The 24,285-nt window shown below is 37.3% G+C and overlaps 1 protein-coding gene across 4 annotated transcripts in view; it reads right to left on the bottom strand.

Annotated features, from left to right (window-relative positions):
• The window catches only part of GPATCH2 (G-patch domain containing 2), a 194,183-nt gene that overhangs the window by 35,607 nt on the left and 134,291 nt on the right, over positions 1–24,285 (bottom strand). For 2 of the 4 annotated variants that reach the window (XM_061382202.1, XM_061382205.1), the window contains exon 8: positions 16,036–16,106. The exons of the other annotated variants lie outside the window; for them this stretch is intronic. In XM_061382202.1, the coding sequence (XP_061238186.1) occupies positions 16,036–16,106 (71 nt within the window). The remainder of the gene's footprint in view (positions 1–16,035; positions 16,107–24,285) is intronic. 4 annotated transcript variants of the gene reach the window in all.

The following is a 24,285-nucleotide window of genomic DNA, read 5'->3' on the forward strand; positions in this document are numbered from 1 at the left end:
ATACAAAAGGATTATAGAAATCCCTCTCTGAGGTTTATTGTCCTTAGAAAGGATAATGCATAGTTTTTATTCCATCTTTCTAATTAGTAATTTAAGCATATGTTCAGCATTTAACTCTAAATGTTTGCCTTTTCCCCAAGCTCGAAGACAGCTGTCCAAGATTTGAATGCCAGAAAACATTTAAATATCAACATCTGTTGAATTATGTTAATTTAGTGTAATATAATTGGGCATGAGTTGGAATTGATCAGAAGTATATGAAATAAACAAAAGGTAAATTCCCCCAAAATATCTTAGTATACAAACAAATCACTCTGGAGTGATGGAAAAATATTTCTAAAGAGTAAGGGCAAGGATAATACCACGGATTATGAAGAAACTGAGTCTTTTAAAAACATAGTTCTAACTCTGTGGGACATTATTTTATGATACTTGAATTTATTTTTGAATTGGCTTAGAAGTGAAAGGTCGTTACTATTAGCTAAAAAGTGATAGTTAATAGTTTAATATATGAACCTGTTCATAAATTATTAGATGAAACATTAAAACATTCTAATTACTTATATTTGCATTAAATTTTTTAGATTGCAGATGATTCCTGTTATATAATGAAGAGTTACATACCTCAGAAATAAGAGTGGATATAATTTCTCTTCTATAGACATAAAATAGTATTTTACATTGAAAGTGTTTTCTATGTGGCAGATGGATTTACTAGGTTTATTCTGGAGATTGGAAGGTACAAATTATCAAGTAGATGCTTTGCTTACTGTACTGCTGGTTTAAAACATTAATTTTTATATCAATTCTTTTACGAATCAGTTCCCTAACTGATCTTTTTGTATCAAGACTGTGCCTGTTGTCCTGGGAAGTATTCCGGCACATATATGCACTGTATGAACAGATCCTCGAATGTCCCTGTAATGCAATTCTAATTCAGGCCGCAGGAGTGCTACAAGCTGTTGCGACGTGGCCCCGCGGGTGTGCAGGCACCACTTCCTGGGGAACCATCTCTAGGAGGTAAAGGTGAGCTCGGTGTCCATGCCCGTTTAATCACAGGACCAATTTGGAGAGTGCCAACCGCGAAACAGACACCGGTCTTTAAGGAAGTGGACTTCAGATGACAAATTTATTTCAGCTACAGGTCACTGCAACAGCTTTCATATGCTAACTATTCTTCATTATTAGTGACCATGGCCAAATTCAACTGCTGTTCCAGAGGTGAGAGGCTGTGCATACTTTTAGTCGTTTGAAAATATCTAGCTCATCTATCAGATTCCAAGAAAACAGGGAAGTAAAAATGAATGTTTCCCCAGAGTACTTGATTGCTTTTTTATTTACCATGCCCTGAACGTATTACATATTCCAAATGGCAAACCCCTTTTTCTTTTCTGTGTGGGTTATTCACATTAAATTTAAAAGCAATTGCTCAAAATTCTAATTGCTGATAATTTTCTTTAGGTGTAATCACAATCTAAAACACTCTCTATAATCATTAGTTTAAAATTTTGGCAAGGTAGCTTAGAACTTTAGGATGCCAGAAGGACACGAGGCAGGACCGACTTTCTGAGAATATTGCCTTTTTAAAATAAATAATTTGGTCATATAAAGAAAAATAGATTAATTAAATTCTTTAGAAAGCATTTATGCTGCATATGTGGGATGTTTCCAATTATTCCACTTTAAATACTTCCTCTACCTAGAACCTATTGAATTTTAAAAAAAATTAGAACACATTTGCTATTAAATGTATTTGAATTAAATAAATATGGAATGCATAGATTCAAATTAAAGTGACTGTGAATACTTGCTAATTGTTCATTCACACATACTGATGAATGAATTAAAATAATCTGAAAGATAGTTTTCTTTCTTTCTTTTTTTTTTTTTGAAAGATAGTTTTCTATCTGGAAGATTGAGTAAACTGTTTTAGAACAATAAAATCTAATGCCAATTTTAGGTTTGGAAAGAAAAAAAATAATAAAGGATTATAATTTTTTAAAATTACCATTTAAAAGCAGTTTCAAGCCATTATTTTGGAATGTAAATATTAAGTACACAAAATGTTGACTGATATAACTTGCTTTAAAATATGGTGTTGAATTATTAGTTTTATATGACAAAAGAGAATTTGTTTTAAATTAAATCTCTCCTACCATAGGATAGGTAATTCTCATTTTAAATAATTAAAATAAAGCATCACTTAGTTGCTGATACACTTGATTTTGTTGATACATTTCTGTGAAAAGCAACACTAACCAAATATAGTCTATGTCATTAACCAGTACTCTAATGAACAGTTATCCCAATTTATTAACAGCTGCTCAAGAATGTAGTAATTAATAGTTTCATTTATTTTTGGCAAACCTGCAAAATGACAAATAGTTTTATATCTGTTGCAAATTAGGTCTCCTTCCCAAATAACAGATGACACTATGGGGAAGGCTGAGCAAACTGAATCCTTGAACATCTTTGGATCTTTAGAAGATCAAATAAAAAACAGCTGCAATTTTATTTGTTGCATTTCCAACAAAACACAGTGACTTGTATCATGATGTGAAAACAAATATGCTCTGTATTAATGTAAATAAGAATGTTTTTTCTAATTTGATGGAAGAAGGTTGACATGAATGTGTGTGTGTGTGTCTGTGGCTGTGATGGGATTTTTGATCCTCTGATTAAATCTATTGCCATTTTTCATTTTAGAAGACTCTTTTTCCTACTAATTGGGTAAGAAGGTGACAGCAAAAAAAAAAAGTTCACTACCCCTCCTCATTACTAATCGATATCACAAAAAATTAAGAGCACACAGCATCCAGGGAATTTCATGTCCTTTACCACTAGTTCGGTACAGTTCAGTCGCTCAGTTGTGTCCTACTCTGCGATCCCGTGGACTGCACACGCCAGGCTTCCCTGCCCATCACCAACTCCCAAAGCTTGCTCAAACTCATGTCAATCGAATTGGTGATACCATCCAACCAACCAACTCCTGTTGTCTCCTTCTCCTCCTGCCTTCAATCTTTCCTAGCATCAGGGTCTTTTCCAATGAGTCAGTTCTTCACATCAGGTGGCCAAAGTTCAGAGATTCAGCTTCAGCATCAGTCCTTCCAATGAATATTCAGGACTGATTTCCTTTAGGATTGAATGGTTTGATCTCCCTGCTGTCCAACGGACTCTCAAGAGTCTTCTCCAACACCATAGTTTTAAAGCATCAATTCTTTGGCACTCAGCTTTCTTTATAGTCTAACTCTCATATCGAGACATGACTGCTGGAAAAACCATAGCTTTGACTAGATGGACCTTTGTTGGCAAAGTACTGTCTCTGCTTTTTAATATGCTGTCTAGGTTTGTCAAAGCTTTTCTTCTAAGGAGCAAGTGTCTTTTAATTTCATGGCTGCAGTCACCATCTGCAGTGATTTCTGAACCCCAAAACATAAAGTCTCTCACTATTTCCGTTGTTTCTCCATCTATTTGCCATGAAGTGATGGGAATGGATGCCATGATCTTAGTTTTTTGAATGTTGAGTTTTAAGCCAACTTTTCCGCTCTACTCTTTCATCAAGAGGCTCTTTAGTTCTTCACTTTCTGCCATAAGGGTGGTATCTCTGGAAATCTGAGGTTACTGATATTTCTCCTGGCAATTTTGATTCTAGCTTGTGCTTCATCCAGCCTGGCATTTCACATGATGTATTCTGCATATAAGTTAAATAAGCAAGGTGACAATATACAACCTTGACATATTCCTTTCCCAATTTGGAACCAGTCTGTTGTTCCATGTCCAGTTCTAACTGTTGCTTCTTGATCTGCACAGATTTCTCAGGAGGCAGGTCAGGTGGTCTGGTATTCCCATCTCTTGAAGAATTCTCCAGTTTGCTGTGATCTACACAGTCAAAGGCTTTGGCATAGTCAATGAAGCAGAAGTAGATGTTTTTCTGGAACTCTCTTGCTTTTTCTAGGATCCAATGGATGTAGGCAATTTGATCTCTCATTCCTCTGCCTTTTCTAAATACAGCTTGAACACCTGGAAGCTTACAGTTCACATACTGTTGAAGCCTGGCTTGGAGAATTTTGAGCATTACTTTGTTAGCATGTGAGATGAGTGCAATTGTGCAGTAGTTTGAACATTCTTTGGCACTGCCTTTCTTTGGGATTGGAATGACTTTTCCAGTCCTGTGGCCACTGCTGAGTTTTCCAAATTTGCTGGCATATTGAGTGCAACACTTTCACAGCATCATCTTTCAGGATTTGAAATAGCTCCACTGGAATTCCATCACCTCCCCCAGCTTTGTTCATAGTGGTGGTTCTTAAGGCCCACTTGACTTCGCATTCCAGGATGTCTGGCTTTAAGTGAGTGATCACACCATTGTGTTTATCTGGGTCATTAAGATCTTTTTGGTACAGTTCTTCTGTGTATTCTTGCCACCTCTTCTTAATATCTTCAGCTTCTGTTAGGTCCATACCATTTTTGTCATTTATTGTGCCCATCTTTGCCATTTATTGTGCCCATCTTTGCATGAAATATTCCACTGGTATCTCTAATTTTCTTGAAGAGATCCCTAGTTTTTCCCATTCTATTGTTTTCCTCTGTTTCTTTGCACTGATTTAACACTAAGCAGATGACAAATATAATACTACTAAGAACTAAGTAAAAGTGAATTAACAAACAGAAGTTTCTAAAAGATATTTAAAAATATAAGTCCAATTTAATAATATCAGCAATAAAAATATTTTTACTTGATTTCAAATTATGTATCAGACCACTAGATAAGTTAGCTTTTGTGCATCACAACAATAAATGTAAATGGCAAAAATCATGTAAGTAGGGGAGCAGGACAAATTTTTGAAAAAGGTTACCAGATCTAAAACCTTAACTTGACCTACTATCAGTCTTTGTGAATGGCTTCTTAGAATGATGGGCTTCCCTGGTGGCTCAGCTGGTAAAGAATCCACCTGTAATATGGGAAACCTGGGTTCAATCCCTAGGTTGGGAATATCCCCTGGAGAAGGGAAAGGCTACCCACTTCAGTGTTCTGGCCTGGAGAATTGCATGGACTGTATAGTCCATGTGGTCACAAAGAATCAGACATGACTGAGCAACCTTCACTTTCTTAGAAACATAACGACTAATCACTAACATAAAAATGGGTTAATGGGTTTAAAAAAGCACGATCTTTTCATGAATGGCACTTTAGTTAGTGTCAGGCATTGCTCTATGTATCTTTTACTGACTTTCAATTGGGAAGTCTATATTGAACTTTCTCATACTAATCAAAGGTTATGAGAATGAGAAACAATGTGGAATTATTTAATTGTAAATTCAAATGAGGTAAAAAGAGAGAAAAAGACCTAATTTTGAGAAGCATAAATTTGAATATTGAAATTTAAAAAAAAGGGGGGGTTGAATATCAAGTCTGGAATTTAAGAGAAAGATACAGGTGAAAGAATAACTTTAGATGCTACTAGCACTTTTCACTTTCATGCATTGGAGAAGGCAATGGCGACCCACTCCAGTGTTCTTGCCTGGAGAATCTCAGGGACAGAGGAGCCTGGTGGGCTGCCGTAGATGGGGTCGCACAGAGTTGGACACGACTGAAGCGACTTAGCAGCAGCAGCAGGAGTTTTATAAAACACTTAGGTGTGTGCATGCTCAATCGCTAAGTTGTGTACAACTCTTTGTGACCCCATGAATTTTAGCCTGCCAGGCTCCTCTGTCCATGGGCTGTCCCAGGCAAGAAAACTGGAGTGGGTTGCCATTTTCTTCTCCAGAGGATCTTCTTGACCCAGGAATCGAATCTGTGTCTCCGGCTGCTTCTTTATCACTGAGCTACCTACGAAGCCCATAAAATACTTAGGCGCATTGTTTAAATGTTTAGCTGAGTGTGTGTGTGTATGTGTGTGTGTGTGTTCCACTTTGGCTAATAAGCAGCTGCATGCAATGATAACTCAAAAACCATGGCTGTTATTTATTAAATATTGACAGTGATAGTTAATACATGATGGTTTTTAAAAGCAACAGTTGTATATGCTTTCATGCACTTATATGCTGAAAGTGCTCTCTGTTTCCCTGAGTTTGTTTTCAAAGGCTTGCTGCTGCTGCTGCTACGTCGCTTCAGTCGTGTCCGACTCTGTGCGACCCCATAGACGGCAGCCCACCAGGCTCCCCCGTCTCTGGGATTCTCCAAGCAAGAACACTGGAGTGGGTTGCCATTTCCTTCTCCAATGCATGAAAGTGAAAAGTCAAAGTGAAGTCGCTCAGTCGTGCCCGACTGTTTGTGATCCCATGGACTACAGCCTACCAGGCTCCTCCGCCCATGGGACTTTTCAGGCAAGAGAACTGGAGTGGGTTGCCATTGCCTTCTCTGTTCAAAGGCTTAAAGTTACGAAAAAACAACAGAAGGGCATGAAGAAACTCTAGACATGTATTCAATACTGTTGTTGTTTAGTCACCAAGTCATGTCTGACTCTTTTGCAACCCCATGGATTGTAGCCTGCCAGGCTCCTCTGTCCTAGGCAAGAACACTAGAGTGCATTGCTATTGCTTTCTCCAGGGCATCTTCCTGACCCAGGGATTGAGCCGGCGTCTCCTGCATTGGCAGGTGGATTCTTTACCACTGAGCCACCAGGGAAGCCCCACATTCAATAGGCGAGATAATACACAGTAAGACTAATATGAAATGTCATAGTAAGAAAATGAACAGAGAACACTGAAGAAATGGAAGGATGATTGGAAAATAAAACCCCACAGATTAATCAAACAGAAACATTAGATGGGAATAACCAATGAAATCTAAACAAAAGAGGAATGTAAGACAGGAAAGATCTAACTTTAAGCACTGCAATGCAAAATATGGGGAGAACACATTTACTGAACACATGAGGATACTGTCATGATGAAAAAAGTTCACACCACTCAATATCTGACACACCTATACTATAATAAGGGCTCCCCACAGAGAATAAAAATGAAGCAACAAACGAAAAGACGTCTAAGATCAATACCACTGGAATCAACTAGATCAAATTATACCTCTGTCAATAATCATTGTTTAAATTATGTAGCTCCTTTGTGGCTCAGTCGGTAAAGAATCTACCTGCAGTATGGGAGACCTGGGCTTGATCCCTGGGTCAGGAAGACCCCCTGAAAAAGGGAATGGCTACCCACTCCAGTTTTCTTGCCTGGAGAATCCCATGGACAGAAGAGCCTGGCATGCTACAGTCCAGGGAGTCACAAAGAGTCACAAAGGTTTTAAATTACATAAACCTATCTTTTTCCCTTTTTACATTTTAACCTTTTTTTTTTTTTAATCTTTGTGAATCAGTCAAAACTTTGAATATAGGACCTATGAAGTATCACATCATAAAAGAATGGCAATGTTAATTATGTTTACAATAAGTATATGAACAAATAAAATGCATTAACATTTCATGAGTAACTCTCTGGATATGAGGGAATGGCATGTGATGACAGGCACTGTTGCTGGTGAACGAAGCTGGTGAGTGGACGTTTGCAAATGAGAAACAAGTAGGAAATTCAAAGGAGCATTGCCCTCTGGGGAGGCGGAGGTACAGAAAACCTTGGAAAACAAAGTCCATCACTGATGAGAACTTCCTGAGATAATGGACTGAAACTAAGTGGGTTAGATGTTTAAAGGAGACTTTCAGGTTGTTCCCTCCTTGGTACTGTCGGACATAAAACAGTCTAAGCAGTTGGAAAAGAGACAATTCCCCAGCACCCATAATTGATTTAAAGAGCCGAGATGAACATTAAAGTGGATCTGGCAACAAAAGGAGAAATGCCATAAACTGCAAACCTAGAAAACTGCCAAACTGCATTATAGTTAGTGGCATTGGTGTGGCATTGGTAAATATGTCGGCAAAACCCTTCTATGGAGCTCTTGACCATTCCCCTGGGAGCTGAGGGTGAGATGGCTTATATTCCAGAGGTTAAAGCCACAACCACACAGCCCTTTGTACACTCAGAGCTTCAGTGAAGAATGCCCACCTCAAGCGCATCCTGTAGTCCTGCATGTCAAAATCTCAGCTTTGAGTCATTAACAGCAGACCTCTTGCACTTTTATCTTTTCTTATGTGCCTGGTATATTTCGGAAGTAAATGGTCCTAAGATTTATTGATTCTATGCATTACAGTTCTCTTCTCTAACCTTTATATGTTTCCATAAGTTGAAAAAGAGGAGTGCAGTCACTCAACCAAAAGGGGTAAGAAAAGTCAAGACCATATTAAAAATACCAAGGAAAAAAATGGCATCAAGGGAGGAACAGAAAAATTCACACAGATAAAGAAGACAAAAAATTTTCATCTTGCAATTAATAAATGTGTAAAAAAATTTAAACTTGAGTCTTTCCTTGTGTTTGTTTCAGCTTTATAGGTTGCTTCATGCCTAATACCACTGATAACCTCAGAAGGACAAGTTCTATCAAACAAGACTGAGAGCACGTGGAGAAGGCATGTTCAAAGAAGCGAGGTGAGCTCTTGGAAATGCAATGTATTAGAGAACTTTTTTAAATCCATAAAAGATTTGAGATATACCATTAATAAAACTGCCCAGCAATCTTTGAAGGCAAAAGTATAAAAAAGTTTAAAAAAAAAAATGGAGGGTCATTTAAGGGTGCTCCAACAGCCAAATAAAAGGAGAAGAGAGAAAATGGCAACCACTGGAAGCTGAAGGCACTGGAGCAACGTCTTCACAACTCGGAGGCAAAAAGGTTTCCAAAGCAGAATTCAACTCCTGATGAAATGAATTAACGCGAGACTAGAATAAAGATGACATTTTCAGAGATGCAGAGTCTCACAAATATAACCACACCTGTTCTCTTTTTCAGAAAGCTCAGGGAAAAAAAATGGCATGGGATTCAGGGAAAAGGAAATTACAGATAGGAGAGAGATGAGGAAATCCCTAGGGGTGATAAGTCAAGAGGGATCCTAGGACATCAGATGTACAGCAGGTCCAGACAGCGAGCAGTTCACAATGAATCTGACAATGGACAGCTCCAAAAAAAGGGTGCCATCAAGAAAGAGATTTGAGGGGAGTTACACTCCTGTGTAGAGGTGGTTGATAAACTGCGGTTGGCACAAACTTAGAAAACAAAGCCAATGAAAAACAAGATAATTATGTCCACAACAGGAAAGTTATACATCTATAAATAGTATCTACATATATAATCATACTAATGCAAACAATGAATATTAACTTGGTCTGGATATTATGATATAATCATTAAGGAAAAAGAAGGAAAGAAATGCAAATATGGTGTGTATGTGTGTGTGTAGGGCAAAACAGGAAGTCAATAGGTAATTCTAAACTAAAACCTTCAAAAAATAGTAATATAAGCATGTAATTAATTTAGGTCAATACTGGAAGAGCTAACAGTTAAAAGTAGGTTCTTTTGGAGTAAGAAGTTAGAGAATGTGGAAAAACAGAACTGGGGCCTACTGTACTCTGTTACGTCTTATGGAATGACTTAATGTTCTAAATTATGCATAAGAAAAATAGGATAAAATAAAATTGAACAAGTGCTTAGGAAGCACACAGATGGAAACAGACTTATAATACCAGTTAACATTAAGAACTCATATTTTAAATGTTTTATGGGCATACATTCATAGATTCCTTATAACAGTGTTATTGCTGCTGCTGCTGCTAACTCGATTTAGTCATGTCCGACTCTGTGCGACCCCAGAGACGGCAGCCCACCAGGCTCCCCTGTCCCTGGGATTCTCCAGGCAAGAACACTGGAGTGGGTTGCCATTTCCTTCTCCAATGCATGAAAGGGAAAAGTGAAAGTGAAGTCGCTCAGTCGTGTCCGACTCTTTGCGACCCCATGGTCTGCAGCCCATCAGGCTCCTCCGTCCATGGGATTTTCCAGGCAAGAGCACTGGAGTGGGGTGCCATTGCCTTCTCCAACAGTGTTATTAGATAAACACAACTAATTAGTTTATTTCACAGATAAATAAACTGAGGGACACAGAAGTTGAGTATTATCTCAGGGTCACCCAGCTGGTGAGTGGTGAAGTCAGGATCAGAAGTCAGAATTGCAGAGGCTGCACAGAGACCCCAAGACAAGGATTCAGTCTACTTCCATAGAATCAATTTCAAATTCATTCAGCAGGTATTTTATGCAGCAATATTTATTGTCGACGTGATGGGCATTGTTTCTGATGCTGGGGGTACACCAGTGAGTAAACCAAAGATTCTGCCCTCATGAAGCTTTAAGGTAACAGAGACAATGAGGGGTAGTAGAGGCGAGAAGGACGGCAGAAAGCAGAGCTGGTAGAGACTGAACACAGACTTAAAGGAAGTGGGGAGCAAGCCACACGAAGGGTGTTCCAGACGGGGGGAAGAGAAGTGCAAGGGCCCTGAGACGCAAGTGGGGTTGGCATGTTGGAGAACAGGAAAGAAGCTGCTGCACCTGGAGCAGGCAAGTAACGTGGTTCAAGTGGGAGGAGATGAGGTGAAGGAGGACAAAAAAGAGGGCAGGCGCAGATCACATATGCCCTTACTGGCCAAGGCCAAGACTTTGGCTTTTACTTGGAATGGAACAGAAAGCCGTTAAGATTTTACTAAGTATGCTGCCGCTGCTGAGTTGCTTCAGTCGTGTACGACTCTGTGCGACCCCACAGACGGCAGCCCATCAGGCTCCGCTGTCCGCAGGATTCTCTAAGCAAGAATACTGGAGTGGGGTGCCATTTCCTTCTCCATTTACTAAGTATATATATCTGTTACATCTCTATGAGGTGTAGTTGGCATAAGCAAGACACACCGATTTTTTTTGGTCATGCTGTGAGGCCTGCAGGATCTTAGTTCCCTGGCCAGGGACTGAAGCTGTGACCCCTGCAGTGAAAGCTTGGAGTCCTAGCCTCTGGATCACTAGGGAAGTCCTGCACTACTTTTAAAGTGTGTAATTTCCTAAGTTTTGACATATGTATATACAAGAGAAACCTTCACTATAATCAAGATAATGCAGATACCCATCACTCCAACAGTTTCTTAATACCCCTTTGTAATCCATTCCTCCAGTACCTCCCTGGCCCTCACCTCATGCCTGTGCAACGACTGATCCACTTTTAGTCTCCATAAATTAGCTTGCTCTATGGTATGAGGTATAGACTAGAGTTCATCATTTTTTTCTTTTGCAAATGGATACTCAGTTTTTCCAGTAACATTTGTGGAAAATAGTTTTTTTTCCCCCACTAAAGTAACTTCGTACTTTGTCAAGAACCAACCAATCATATATTACTGTATGTAATATACGTGGGTATATTTCTTTGATCTATTTTTCTATCTTTGCACCAATACCACATTTTCTTGATTCCTACAGCTTTGTAATTAAGTCCTGACATCAGGTAGTGTTATTTGGCTATTTAAAAAGTTTGGCTATTTAAGTCCTTTGCATTTTCATATAAATTTTAGCAGTTGCTTCTCAATTTCTACAAAATAGCCTCATGGTATTTTTGTTTGGGCTATACTGAATCTGTAGATAAATTTTTGGAGAACTGACATCTTAAGAATATTGAGTCTTTTGACTCATGAACAAGGTATATCTCTCCAGTTACAAAGACCTTTTAAAATTTCTCTCAGCAACATTTTCATACACCAAAAAATATGGTAAAATGCTTAGGGATAAATCTGATAAAATATGTGTAAAACCTATACAACGAAAACTCAAAAATACTGCTGAGGAAAACTGAAACAGACTTAAATATTTGGTTCTTAATTATGTGTTGTATTTCTTGTTTTATATTGTTATTTTCTTCCTATACCACCTTTAGTTAATATTGGTAACACTAATCAAAAATTTTTTGACTTGTCCTAACATTTCCGATTTCTCTTGGAGTCTGTAGTCCAATATATTGCTGTAGTTGTTATTTCTGAAAGGTTGTTTTCTCCTCAAAGGTCTTATTAACTGATTCTGTGAGGCAATGCTATAGGCAAAGGGCAGTCTTCTGTGTCAGTCCAAAGCAGTTCAGGAATTGGAGGTGAGTGAACCTGACTTACGAGTACAGAGGTCCAAGCACCAGAAAACCACAATCACCACAGTCTTCCCCACAAAATAATTCCTCTGTCAGAAAAACATTCCCCTTCCTCATTCTCAGAGAAAATGAGAACTGTAATCCTCTAGCCCTGCGGTTTACAGGGGGCTGAGTGAAGACACGATAATTTGTCATCTGGTCCCATCAAGCTTTCCCAGCTCCTCACAAAAACAGCACTGTGAGCTGCCCTGACTTTGTCCCTGAAAACACCTGGACCAGAGACCTGAGTCTTTCTGTAAGGGGCGGATGTCATATGTCCCTTGGCCATGGCCCATGATATGAAAGAATTCCAAAGGTTCTGCTCACATCTTCTTCTTCCCTCACTCAGGCTCAACTGCCTCTTGCCTCAGCTCAGAGCACACAAGCACATTTTGTGTATCCTCATCTCACGAACACAAGTTCAAAATAGCATCCCCCTCCTGGCTTCCCGGTGGCTCTAGCAGCAAAGAACCTGCCTGCCTGTGCAGCAGACATAAGAGATGCAGGTTTGATCCCTGGTCGGAAAGATCCCCTGAGGAGGAAATGGCAACCCACTCCAATATTCTTGCCTGGAGAATCCCATGGACAGAGGAGCCTGGGCGGGGTACAGTCCATGGGGTCGAAAAGAGACATGACTGAAGCGATTTAGCACGCATCCATGGTTACTTTAATACTGGAAACGTCTTGTAGATTTCTGCTTATTTTCTCTTTCTAAATACCTGCTGGGTTGATCTTAGAAGACAGAAGCAGGTATCTTATAGTTTAGAATCAGTAATCTTATAATTGAGAATCTTGAACTTGCAACAGGAACTGGGACCAAACTTCTAATATAAAACTTTCAAGTAGTCAAGTTTCCTCTAACTACCATCTTAACGCACCCACAAGTTAAGGTATTATCATTATGATTTTTTTGAAATGAGTTATTTTAAACTGTATTTTTAATTTCAAACTTTAAAAAATTATTTTTCTAAATGATTTTCCTTAATCATATTCAAGTTAAAGAATATGTTCTTTATGATACATATTCATTAAAATTTGTTGATAGTACCTTTGGCCTGTTAAGTGGTAAATTTTTGAAAATATCACATGTGTCTTTGAGAAGAATGTATGTGGGTGAAAGAGCTTATATAATAACATTAAGTTTGTTAATCATTTGTTATGCAAATTTTCTGATGGCTTAAGCTATCAGTAATATGAATGTTCTATTGAAGTGGGAGCGCCAAGATGGTGGGTTAGTGAGTTTCTCCATTCATTGATATTAATATTTACTTTATATATTTTAATGTACAAAAGAATAAAATCATTATTTTATTAATGGTTTTATTAATAAAATAAATGTTAATATTATAATATAAATTAATACAATTAATATGTTAATATATATTCATTATATATTAATATAATATAATATAATGTATATTAATAAAATATTACTTTTGGTAAGTTGAACCTTTTATCATTAAATAATGATTTTCTTAAGCTTGTTAAGGCTTTTGTTCTCAAGTTGGTTTGTTTGGTATGAGAGCTCTCTTTTACAGTATATCTGATACATGCTCTTCCATCTTTTAGTTTTCCAACTTTCTTTTGGCATTATTTCAGGTATGTCTCTTGTAAAGAACATATAGTTGCACTTTAAAAGAAAAACCAAATCTGCTTAGCTTTGTTTTTAACAGACAAATTTAATCCATAAATATTTATTATAGTTACTAATACATGGATTTGACTCAGTTTTCAATTTTTTTTTTCCCCTCTGGGTCCCATTTTCTCTATGCTTCTTTTTCCTTCTTGACTTTTTAAATGGATTTTTTAAGGGGAGTAATATTTTATTCCATTCAACCCCACCTCTGCCAACCGGCTTGGAATTTACATACTCTATTTTTTTTGATTTGGTGGTTATTTATGATATTTTGCCATGAATACTTAATATAATCTTATCAAGTTATCTCTTAACTGACCAATGAAGTAAACATTCCCAAACAATTCAAGGACTTTAAGTTGGACTTTATCATCATCAGCATTATTTTCCATTATCTTAGATTGTTTTTTGAAAAGCTTTATAAATTACACATTATAATTATCAATTTATATAAACAATAGTTGTTTAAATTTACTGAAATCTTTAACCATTTATTGGCTTAGTATTCATTTTTTCATCTTGGACTTTCTGGGGAGATCATTCCCTTGAAATACATCTTTTAAAAAGTCTTCTAGCAAGTGTCGGGAGGAAACTTGCTTAGTTTTTGAAAATTAAACTGTTTTTACTTCATCTTCGTATGTGAAAGATGTTTTTTTCTAGGTACACAGTTCTATGCTGACAATGTATTTTCACCCAGTACTCTGCAGACTTGTCCACTGTCTCTGGTATCATTGTTGATACCCAGAAATCTGATGAGGTACATTCCTTTGTAGTAATTCATCTATTATCTCTGGATTCTTTTAAGATCTCTTTGTTTTAGGAGTACTACAGCATGCTACTAGGTGTGGGTTTCCTTTTGTTTATTCTAATTGGTATTCATTGTGCTTTCTGCATAGATTTATAACTTTTAGCTGTTTTGGGAATTCTTAGCCAACATCTCTTCAACATCATGTTTTTTTTCAGCCTTTCTATACTCGCCATCAAAACCTCTGATCAAATATATCTTAGACCTTTTCTGTGTCTCTTAACCATTCTTTCATTTTTCCATCACCTTATTCAATATTTTTATGCTACATTCTAGCCTACTTCTTCAGTTCTATCTCCATTTCATAATCATACTTCTCATTTCTAATAATTATATGCTTTTGATTCAATTCTGCTTGAACAATTCTAACAGTGATCTGTTGCTTGCTTATTTTATTTCTATAAACATGTCATCCATAGTTATTTATAATCTGTCTAAAATTTCTTTAATCCATATTTTATAATTTTAGGATCTGACCTTCTTAGGGGTAACTATATTAGTTTTATGTTGACTATCACTGACCTGTCAGTCAACTTATTATGTGTGATAGTTTTTGACCGTCTAAATAGGATTTATGTTAGCTTCTGCAGATACCTAGTGGGTTCTCCGTCAGAGTTAGTTTGTACAACATGGTATTTGGAAGTTACATAGCTTGCTTGGGAGTGTTAAAAACAGTGGCAAGCACCCTAACAATGAGACAGAGAGAGGGCTGCCAAGGTCAGTTATCTTGTTAAAAGTTGGGTTGGTGTAAATCTCAGGGCAGTCGTTCTGATCAATATTCTGATAGCTATTTTCACCAAAGTAAAAATGAAGTCTTTAGAAACACCACATGCAAAATTTGGAAATGAGCTGTCTGAAACAATAAACTGGGGGCACTTCTTTCTAATATGAAAAACAAAAATAGCATTGACTAAGCAATATAACCCTAAGCACTTTTAAAAAAGAGTGTATTTTCTACATACTTATTTATATACACTATTAGAATAAATATACATGTTGCTGTCTCACAAAACCATTTAAGTTTTGGGGAAAAGATTAATTCTATTTTTTATAGTTAAAAATAATTATTCCTAATCCTTATCTAAAATTCATAAGCTATGGATTATGAACAGAGATTTTCTTCTAAAAATGCATTCTTTATTTTTCATCACCTTTAAAAAATACAAATAAAATGATGTATTTCTATTCATTACTAGTAATCCTGAAGTAGATTCTGATAAATGACACATAAAATAATGCTGACACTTTAGAGCCAAAGGCACCCTAACTATAACTCATCATATTCATAGTGGATTCCCTGGTGGCTCAGTGGATAAAGAATCTGCCTGCAATGCAGGAGACCAGGGTTTGATCCCTGGGTTGGGAAGATCCACTGGAGAAGGAAATGGCAAGCTACTCCAGTATTCTTGCCTGGGAAATCCCATGGACAGAGGAGCCTGGTGGGCTACAGTTCACGAGGTTGCAAGAGTACGAGACTACTTAGTGACTAAACCACCATTCATACTGGCATGGGAAAAAAAATTACACGATTCAATGATCAGGAGAAAAGGTGATTTTAAATTGCTTACCTGCTGGCTGTTTTCACAGAACAGTTTTTCTTGTGTCCTCTTTCAGCTCGGTTATCTCTCAGGAGCTGATGCTATCCAAAGTGTTTAAAACAAAGTTGTAGAAACAAAAATATTTTCATTACATTATTTGTAAGTAGAAAAATATGCTTCTCATTCAAAGGGGCTGTATTTATTCACTTGCATTACTTTTTTCTTTTTTTTTTACCGGTTTTTCTTAAAATGAAGATGACTAATTTTGCTAGAGATGCTACTGACATGCTTCTGAAAATGTCACTAGGAGATGCCAATGCTTCCTTGACAGCTGAACAGTGCTCAGAGTCACTTAATATACAGCCTAGAGCTGGAGGTCTAGAACTCAGTTCTAATTCTGGCTCTCTGGGTAGTCCTGGTGAAAGTCACGTAACCTCTCTTCTCCAATGCTCTACCACTGCATTCAGCTGTGAGTTTTTCGGGGCTTTGTCACCTCCGATGACATAAAATATCTAATCTTACTTCTCCGTATTTAGTGGCCTAACATGGTAAAGAAACACTTAAAAACATTCCTTTTCAAAGAAATTACTGGCTTGGAAATATATAATTAGAAAAAATATATATCTGACTGCCTCCTCAAAATGCCTCACCACCCAACTCCCCTTCACACTTGCTTTACTCTAACTAATTGGAAAGAAAGAAAAGCAAGTAGTCAATACTTTTTGCTGTGTGTATACTCAGACTGTAGCTTATCTCGGTTATACAGAAATGTGATTATATGCAAGACTGGGCTAATGAGAAGTTGTGCAGCATATTAGAAATTAACCCTAATAAAAATAGAAATCTTAGAGCAGTAATAGTGCAGGATAGATCTGGGTTCGAATCCCAGCTGTACCAGTAACAAGTCGCTGGGTTTTAAAAACAGGTCTACCAATTTATAAGCTGTGTAATTATCTCTAAGTCCCAGTTTCCACCTGGAAAACGGAGATAACAATACTATCCACCTGTAGGGCTGCCATGAGTGTCAAATAAGATAAACCATGTAGAACAGTTAGCACTAAGACCAGAACATAAAAAGTGCTGAGTCAATGGTTCAAATGCTACAATTATAATTAATGAACCTGACTGTCAGTGGCTATTGTCTGACCGGTATCAATAACTTTTAATAATATAACTGCTTTGAACTATCTAATGACAACATTTAGAGTCAATTACTAGCCACATTTGGCCATCTTTGAGAAGGAATAGAACTTAATTAGATCACAAAGAATGTTGTTAGATCATTATTTCAGGAATGTCTTAACTCAATACCTTAAACTTCTCCTAAATATCTGCTTCTTTCCATCCCCACGAACCACGTTCCAGTAGTGGTCTCTCCAGTGGCCTCCCTGCCTCCAGCCTTGCTCCCATCTAAGTCCACTCTCTACACCGAAGCCAGTCATTCTAAAACTAGATGTTATTACGTTATACTCCTTAGATAACACCCCCCTCCCAAATCTTACACAAGGCTCTCATGGCCCTACATAATTTGATTGTATTTCTAAACTTGCAATTTATTATGCTTCTTCCTACCCCAACCTAACCTCCTTACTTCTAAATAATATATTCCAGCCATTCTGAACTTGTTAGTTTGGAATGTGTACCATATTCTTGCTCACCTTTGGCCCTTTGCTTCAGTTATTCAATCTGCCTGTGTCTCCAAAGCCCAGCACAGTGTCTGGGACATTTTTAGTGTTTAATAAATATTTGTTGAATGAATGAATGAATGAGATAAAGAAACAGGCAATGAAATCTAGTATCTGATATGTAGCTGAAACAGTATCTCATTATTACTACTTATAGAAAATAGCAACAGTTTATCTTAAGTCCATTAATCTGAAAGTGTTTCAATGTAGAAACACTTCGTACCATGAAAACTAAATTGCTTCTGAAAATAAAATAAAAAAATTAATTACTTTGGCATTTCTAATTCTAGTGCCTTTGTAAAAAAACATATTCAAACCAACATTTGTGACACAGATAGCTAGAGGTGACATGATAAAATCTCTACCACCGCTTTCAATTAATATAGTAGTTAACTAAGTTTTCTAATTTTTAGATAAAAGATAGATATGGGACCACTATTCCTGTTATTTGTGTTAAAACAGTTTAAACAAAGAACACAAAAAGTCCCAAACATACTTTTCTGAAATAAAGGAATTCAACAATTTAATTAAAGAAAAATGCAACTACAATGACCAAAATAAATGTTAGACTATATATGGAACTCTGAGGTCAGAGATCCTTCTATTAGAGTCACATGAGAATTTCTTTCTCAAATGTATAGCTTTGATGGGCTTTGTAGGGACAAATATTGGAATCATTTAATATAATTCACCTATATTTAAAAAGTCATCACACAAAATGAAGCTCAGAGGAAAAAATACAGGCTCAGATCTCTGGGTCATGAATTTAACAAGTTAATACGGGAACCTAGATCTTGTAAGGGGGCAAAGATGAAAAAATTAATCCAGAGTTATTTGAACAGAAAACATGTTATTTGCCTTTGAAAGATTCCCACAAGACACAAACATGTGTCTGCTCTGCCCCAAAGACCAAACAAACAAACAAAGGGTGGCAGAGGGCTGGGCTGGGGAGGGGGAATCAGATCAGGAACTGATGCCAAGACACAAGAGGCCTGGAGCTCTGCTCTGACAAGCAAGAGTAGCTCATCAGGTTTGAGGAGAGTCTTCATTTCTCTTATTGCTAACGTTTCCTGTCTTCCTTGGACTCCTATCAGTGTCACAAGTGAGGTCAGTGTTCAGGGTTCTGACTCAACAATGTCAACTCCAGTTAATAACAGAACTTCTGAATATGGTGCGAAGTGCTTCTTACCTCCAGCTCTCAGATTGCTGGACTTAGGCCAAGCGGAGAGACAAGTCCCTTATTTAGTGACCTGCAGATGTATATTAAAAAATGACTCATGTAAGAATGACACAGACATTCATAAACACAAAAGCTAGTACAATGTGAGGTCTTACAAAAGGTACACAATTTAAAAAACTGCTGAACAAAAACAAGGAAGAGAAATGTGTCACGCATATCATGGCTGCTCCTGTGGCAGAAAGGGAGCTGAGGATTTCTGTGGCTGTTCGTGATTATTTTACAAAGATTATTAAAAGTTTCACATTCCTAACACAAGAGGAAGAAGGAAGCAAAGAGCAGAATTCCTGCTCCACAGCAATAATCTCCTGATATTCAGAAAGGATTCAAGCTCAAGACTGTTTCTGTTAGCAGCCACCTTTCAGGGACCTTCTCAAATGTCTACAAAAGAATTTCAAATCTCTCCATACTTGGCCTTTCACAAGGTCCTCACCTTAAGAGGAGAACTAAATAATCTCTAAACAATGACCTATGGCTCCTTAAGATACTAGTAAACTCATTCAAAATGTCATACTATTAGATATTCAAGGACGAAAATCCTCACCATTAAAACACACATACACACACACAAATGAGGCTGCTTAGAGCTGCTTCTGTCTCCTTACTTCCACTTCTAAACCAACTTTCACATGTCGCTTCTGTGGTCTTTATGACACCCTCCCAGTGGTTTCCTTCAACATTTATCAATACACTATAATTACTGCTTTCCTACCCACATTTTAACCACCTTAGAGGAAAAGTTATGTTTTTTTTTTCTTTTTAAACAAATATCTCTTTTTGTAAAAATAAAGAGTACTTGATAGGTAACGACTGATGGACAATAGTGATTTACTAAATGTGTAAAAAAGAAATGTTAGGTGAGCATGGTGTAAATGAAATGGGACTTCTTATTAGAGAACAAAAAGGAATCATAAGATGGAGGGAAAGCAGTGAGGGGTGGGATTTCAAAAGTGAGGTTAACACTATCATTTCTTTATGTTGGTAAGTTGATATGGGGAAAAAAAGGGGTGATCATGCATGCTGATAGTCATTCATTCAACAATATATTGAAGGATTTTATTTCTTCACGGTCTTGCATTTTATCACTTGGACCTAAGATTTAGCCAATAGTTCACTGGGATTCCCTGGTGGCTTAGATGGTAAAGAATCTGCTGCAATGTGGGAGACTTGGGTTTGAACCCTTGGTTGGAAAGATTCTCTGGAGAAGGAAATGGCAACCCACTCCAGTATTCTTGCCTGGAGAATCCACATGGACGGAGCTGGGCTACAGTCCATGGGGTTGCAAAGAGTTGGACACGACTGAGCAACGAACACTTTCACTGGGCTAGTTATAAGCTGAAATAAGACATTTTAAATCCCTCAAAATATGAGTAGTTTGTATGTGCTTCTATATACACACATACATGTGCCAACTGTTTCTCATTATTCACTGATTCTATATTCACAAATTCACCCATTTGCTAAAATGTACTTGTAATGCTCAAATCAGTACTTCTGGTGCTTCTGGAGTCATTGGCAGACATGCACAGAGTGGGGGAAATCTGAATTCGCGTTACTGCATGTTCTCAGCTGAGGTCGGACAAGACGATATCTATCTTCTTGCTTCGGCTCTCTTACTGTAAACAAGTGTCTTTTGCCTGGTCCGTTCAATGCTACATTATTTATTTATTTATTTATTTTTAAAGCATTTCTGTCTACTTGTGATGTTCACCTTCATTGTTTCAAATAGCCTTCTAGTACAGGGCTGACCTGCAGTCTGGTCTTCCCCAGTGCAAGAGACCTGTGATGGACCTTATAGAGAAAATATGTTCATTAGACAAGCTCCCTTCAGGCATAAGTTACAGCGCTGCTGGCCATGAGTTCAATGCTAACAAATCAATAACATGTATTAAATATGGTGTCTTTAAACAGAAATACACATCAAACAAGGATATGTATTGATCAGTTAATGAAAATGTGGCCAGAGGTTCTCAGGAACCTAACCCTGTATTTTTCCTGGAAGCAGTTTTTTCAATATTTGCTACTTTAGGGTTCTTACCAACCTCATAGACTACAGCTACCACAACAAGCAAGAATCAACTGTATTCCTTAACTAATAACCTATCTAGACAGGATTAAAATCTGAAATGGTATATCAAAGCTTAAGCCAAAGGCTAATCCAAAAATCTGTTTCAAATATTTAAAAATTTTTAAAATGATGCATCAACTTTCTTGTCTATATCATATTAGCTATTTGTTAACTGCAGAAAAAAGTTTTTACTGCAGTTAGATTATAATCTAAAGCTCAGATTTATAACATCACTTTAGTATTTCTCAAATTCTAGACCAAAACCATCCCAAGAAACAGAAATAGAAACCAAAGTGGTTGTCTGAGGAGGCCTTACAAATAGTTGATAAAAGAATAGAAGTGGAGGGCAAAGAAGAAAGGGAAAGATATACTCAAATGAATGCAGGGTTCCAGAGAATACCAAGGACAGTTAAGAAAGCCTTCTTAAGTGAACAATGCAAAGAAAGAGAGGAAAACAGATTGGGAAATACTAGAGATCTCTTCAAGAAAACTGGAGATACCAAGGGAACATTTCATGCAAAGATGGGCTCGATAAAGGACAGAAATGGCAAAGACCTAACAGAAGCAGAAGATATTAAGAACAGGTGGCAAGAATACACAGAAGTACACAAAAAAGGTCTTAATGTCCTGAATAACCACGATGGCATGGTCACTCACCAAGATCCAGATATCCTGGAGTGTGAAGTCAAGTGGGCCTCATTACTATGAACAAAGCTACTGGAGGTGATAGAATTCCAATCAAGTTATTTAAAAATCCTCAAAGATGATGCTGTGAAAGTGCTGCACCCAATATTACCAGCACATTTGGAAAACTCAGCAATGGCCATAGGACTGGAAAAGGTCAGTTTTCACTCCAGTCCCAAAGAATGTTCAAACCACCACACAACTGTGCTCATTTCATATGTTAGCAAGGTAATGCTCAAAATCCTTCAAACTAGGCTTCAATAGTACATGAACCAAGAACTTGCAGATGTACAAACTGGATTTAGAAAAGGCAGAGGAATCAGAGATCAAATTGCCAACATCCACTGAATCATAGAAAAAGCAAAAGAACTCTAGAAAAACATCTACTTCTACTTCATTGACTACACTAAAGCCTTGGACTCTGTGGATCACAACAAACTATGGAAAATTCTTCAAGAGATGGGAATACCAGACCACCTTACCTGCCTCATGAGAAATCTGTATGCAGGTCAAGAAGCAACAGTTAGAACCAGACATGGAACAATGGACTGGTTCAAAACTGAGAAAGGAGCATATTAATACTGTATATTTTCACCCTGCTTGTTTAATTTATATGCAGAGTACATCATGTGAAATGTTGGGCTGGATAAATCACAAGCCAGAATCAAGATTGCCAGGAGAAATACCTACAACCTAAGATATGAAGATGATACTACTCTAATGGCAGAAGGCGAAGAGGGACTGAAGAGCCTCTTAATGAAGGTAAAAGAGGAGAGTGACAAAGCTGGCTTAAAACAACATTCAAAAAACAAAGATCATGGCCTCTGGTCCCATCACTTCATGACAAATAGATGGGGAAAAAGTGGATAGTGACAGATTTTATTTTCTTGGGCTCCAAAATCACTGCAGATGGTGACTGCAACCATGAAATGCCCCTTGAAAAAAAGCCATGATAAACCTACATGAAACAGTGTACTAAAAAGCAGAGACATCACTTCACCGACAAAGGTCTGTATAGTCAAAGTTATGGGTTTTCCCCAGTCACGTATGGACGTAAGAGTTGGACCGTAAAGAAGGCTGAATGCCAAAGAACTGATTCTTTCTTTCACTTTCAATTGTGGTGCTAGAGAAGACTCTTGAGAGTCCCTTGGACTCAAGAAGATCAAACCAGTGAATCCTGAAAGAAATCAACCTGAATACTAATTGGAAGTACTAGTGCTGAAGCTCCGGCATTTTGGCCACCTGATGCAAAGAGCCGACTCACTGGAAAAGACCCTGATGCTGGGAAAGACAGATGGCATGGATAGAAGTGGGCAACAGAGGATGAAATGGCTGGATGGCATCACTGACTCAATGGACCATGAGTTTGAATAAACTCCTAGAGATACTGAAGGACAGGGAAACTTGACTCAGTGACTAGAGAACAACAGAGAATATAAATTTATTTATTTAAAAAATCTTATTTGGGGATAAACTACATCCTGAGGTGACTTACTACTGGAAGCAGAATCTTATATAAACACAGAGGGTATGAACCATTTGGGAATGCTGAATAGTTGACATAATTATGTAATAATTACATTCTGAATAGACATACCCCAGAAGCAACTTAGTCAAGTTAACTTGCAAAACTTTAGAAACATATACTGGTTGTTGTCATTTAGTCACTAAGTCGCATCCAACTCTTTGCAACCTGATGGACTATAGCCCACCAGGCCCCTCTGTCCACAGGACTTCCCAGGCAAGAATATTGGAGTGGGTGCCAGTTTCTTCTCCAGGGGATCTTTTTGACCCAGGGATCGAACCCACGTCTCCTTCACTGGCAGGCAGATTCGTTATCACTGAGCCACCAGGAAAGTCCAGAAATAGTAGTACATATTCTATTATTAATGTGAGAAATAAATTTAAAAGTACACATCACTCTCAAGGAAAAGAGCCAAGTTTATTAAAAAAATCATTAAATCTGCACTGACATATTTTTCTTTGATTAGGTACATGTGTATTAAGAAATACATTATAGTTTATAATGAAGTATGTGGCACTTTCCTTTTATACGAAAAAAGAAATATGGCATATGCAACCAACTCTAGAACCTGTTGACCAACCTAAGAAATAAGATATCACCAATATATATAGTAATGTTACGAGTTACCACCACCAAGTGCAATCTCCTCTTCTATCTACCTACTTACATATCCCTCAAAAGAAATGATCCCTGAGAATCTGAGGCTTTTCTATGCATATATTATTGACTCACTCAAAAAATAACTCTTATAATCCACAATGAAAAAAGAAAAAAGGCTTAGCAAGAATGCAAAGCCTAAAACATATATGCTTTAAAACCTATCAATATTTTAAGCCCTAAATTAGCTTACCACACTGCAGAGAGAGTACCAGCACATTCAACAGACAAAGAAAACAGACAACTTATTTTATATGTAGAGTTAATCAGAATGAATGTTAAGTTCTTGCTAAGTCATCTAATCATTGTGCTGCCATGAAACTAGCAAGAAATTAAAAAAAAAGAAAAATCTCACCTAGAATACAGCATAAAGTGTAAGAAACTCTTATCATCTTATAAACTTCAAAAAATAAAAATATTCTCT

This window comes from Bos javanicus, chromosome 16 (assembly GCF_032452875.1).
Source record: "Bos javanicus breed banteng chromosome 16, ARS-OSU_banteng_1.0, whole genome shotgun sequence".
NCBI classification, from domain to species: domain Eukaryota; kingdom Metazoa; phylum Chordata; class Mammalia; order Artiodactyla; family Bovidae; genus Bos; species Bos javanicus.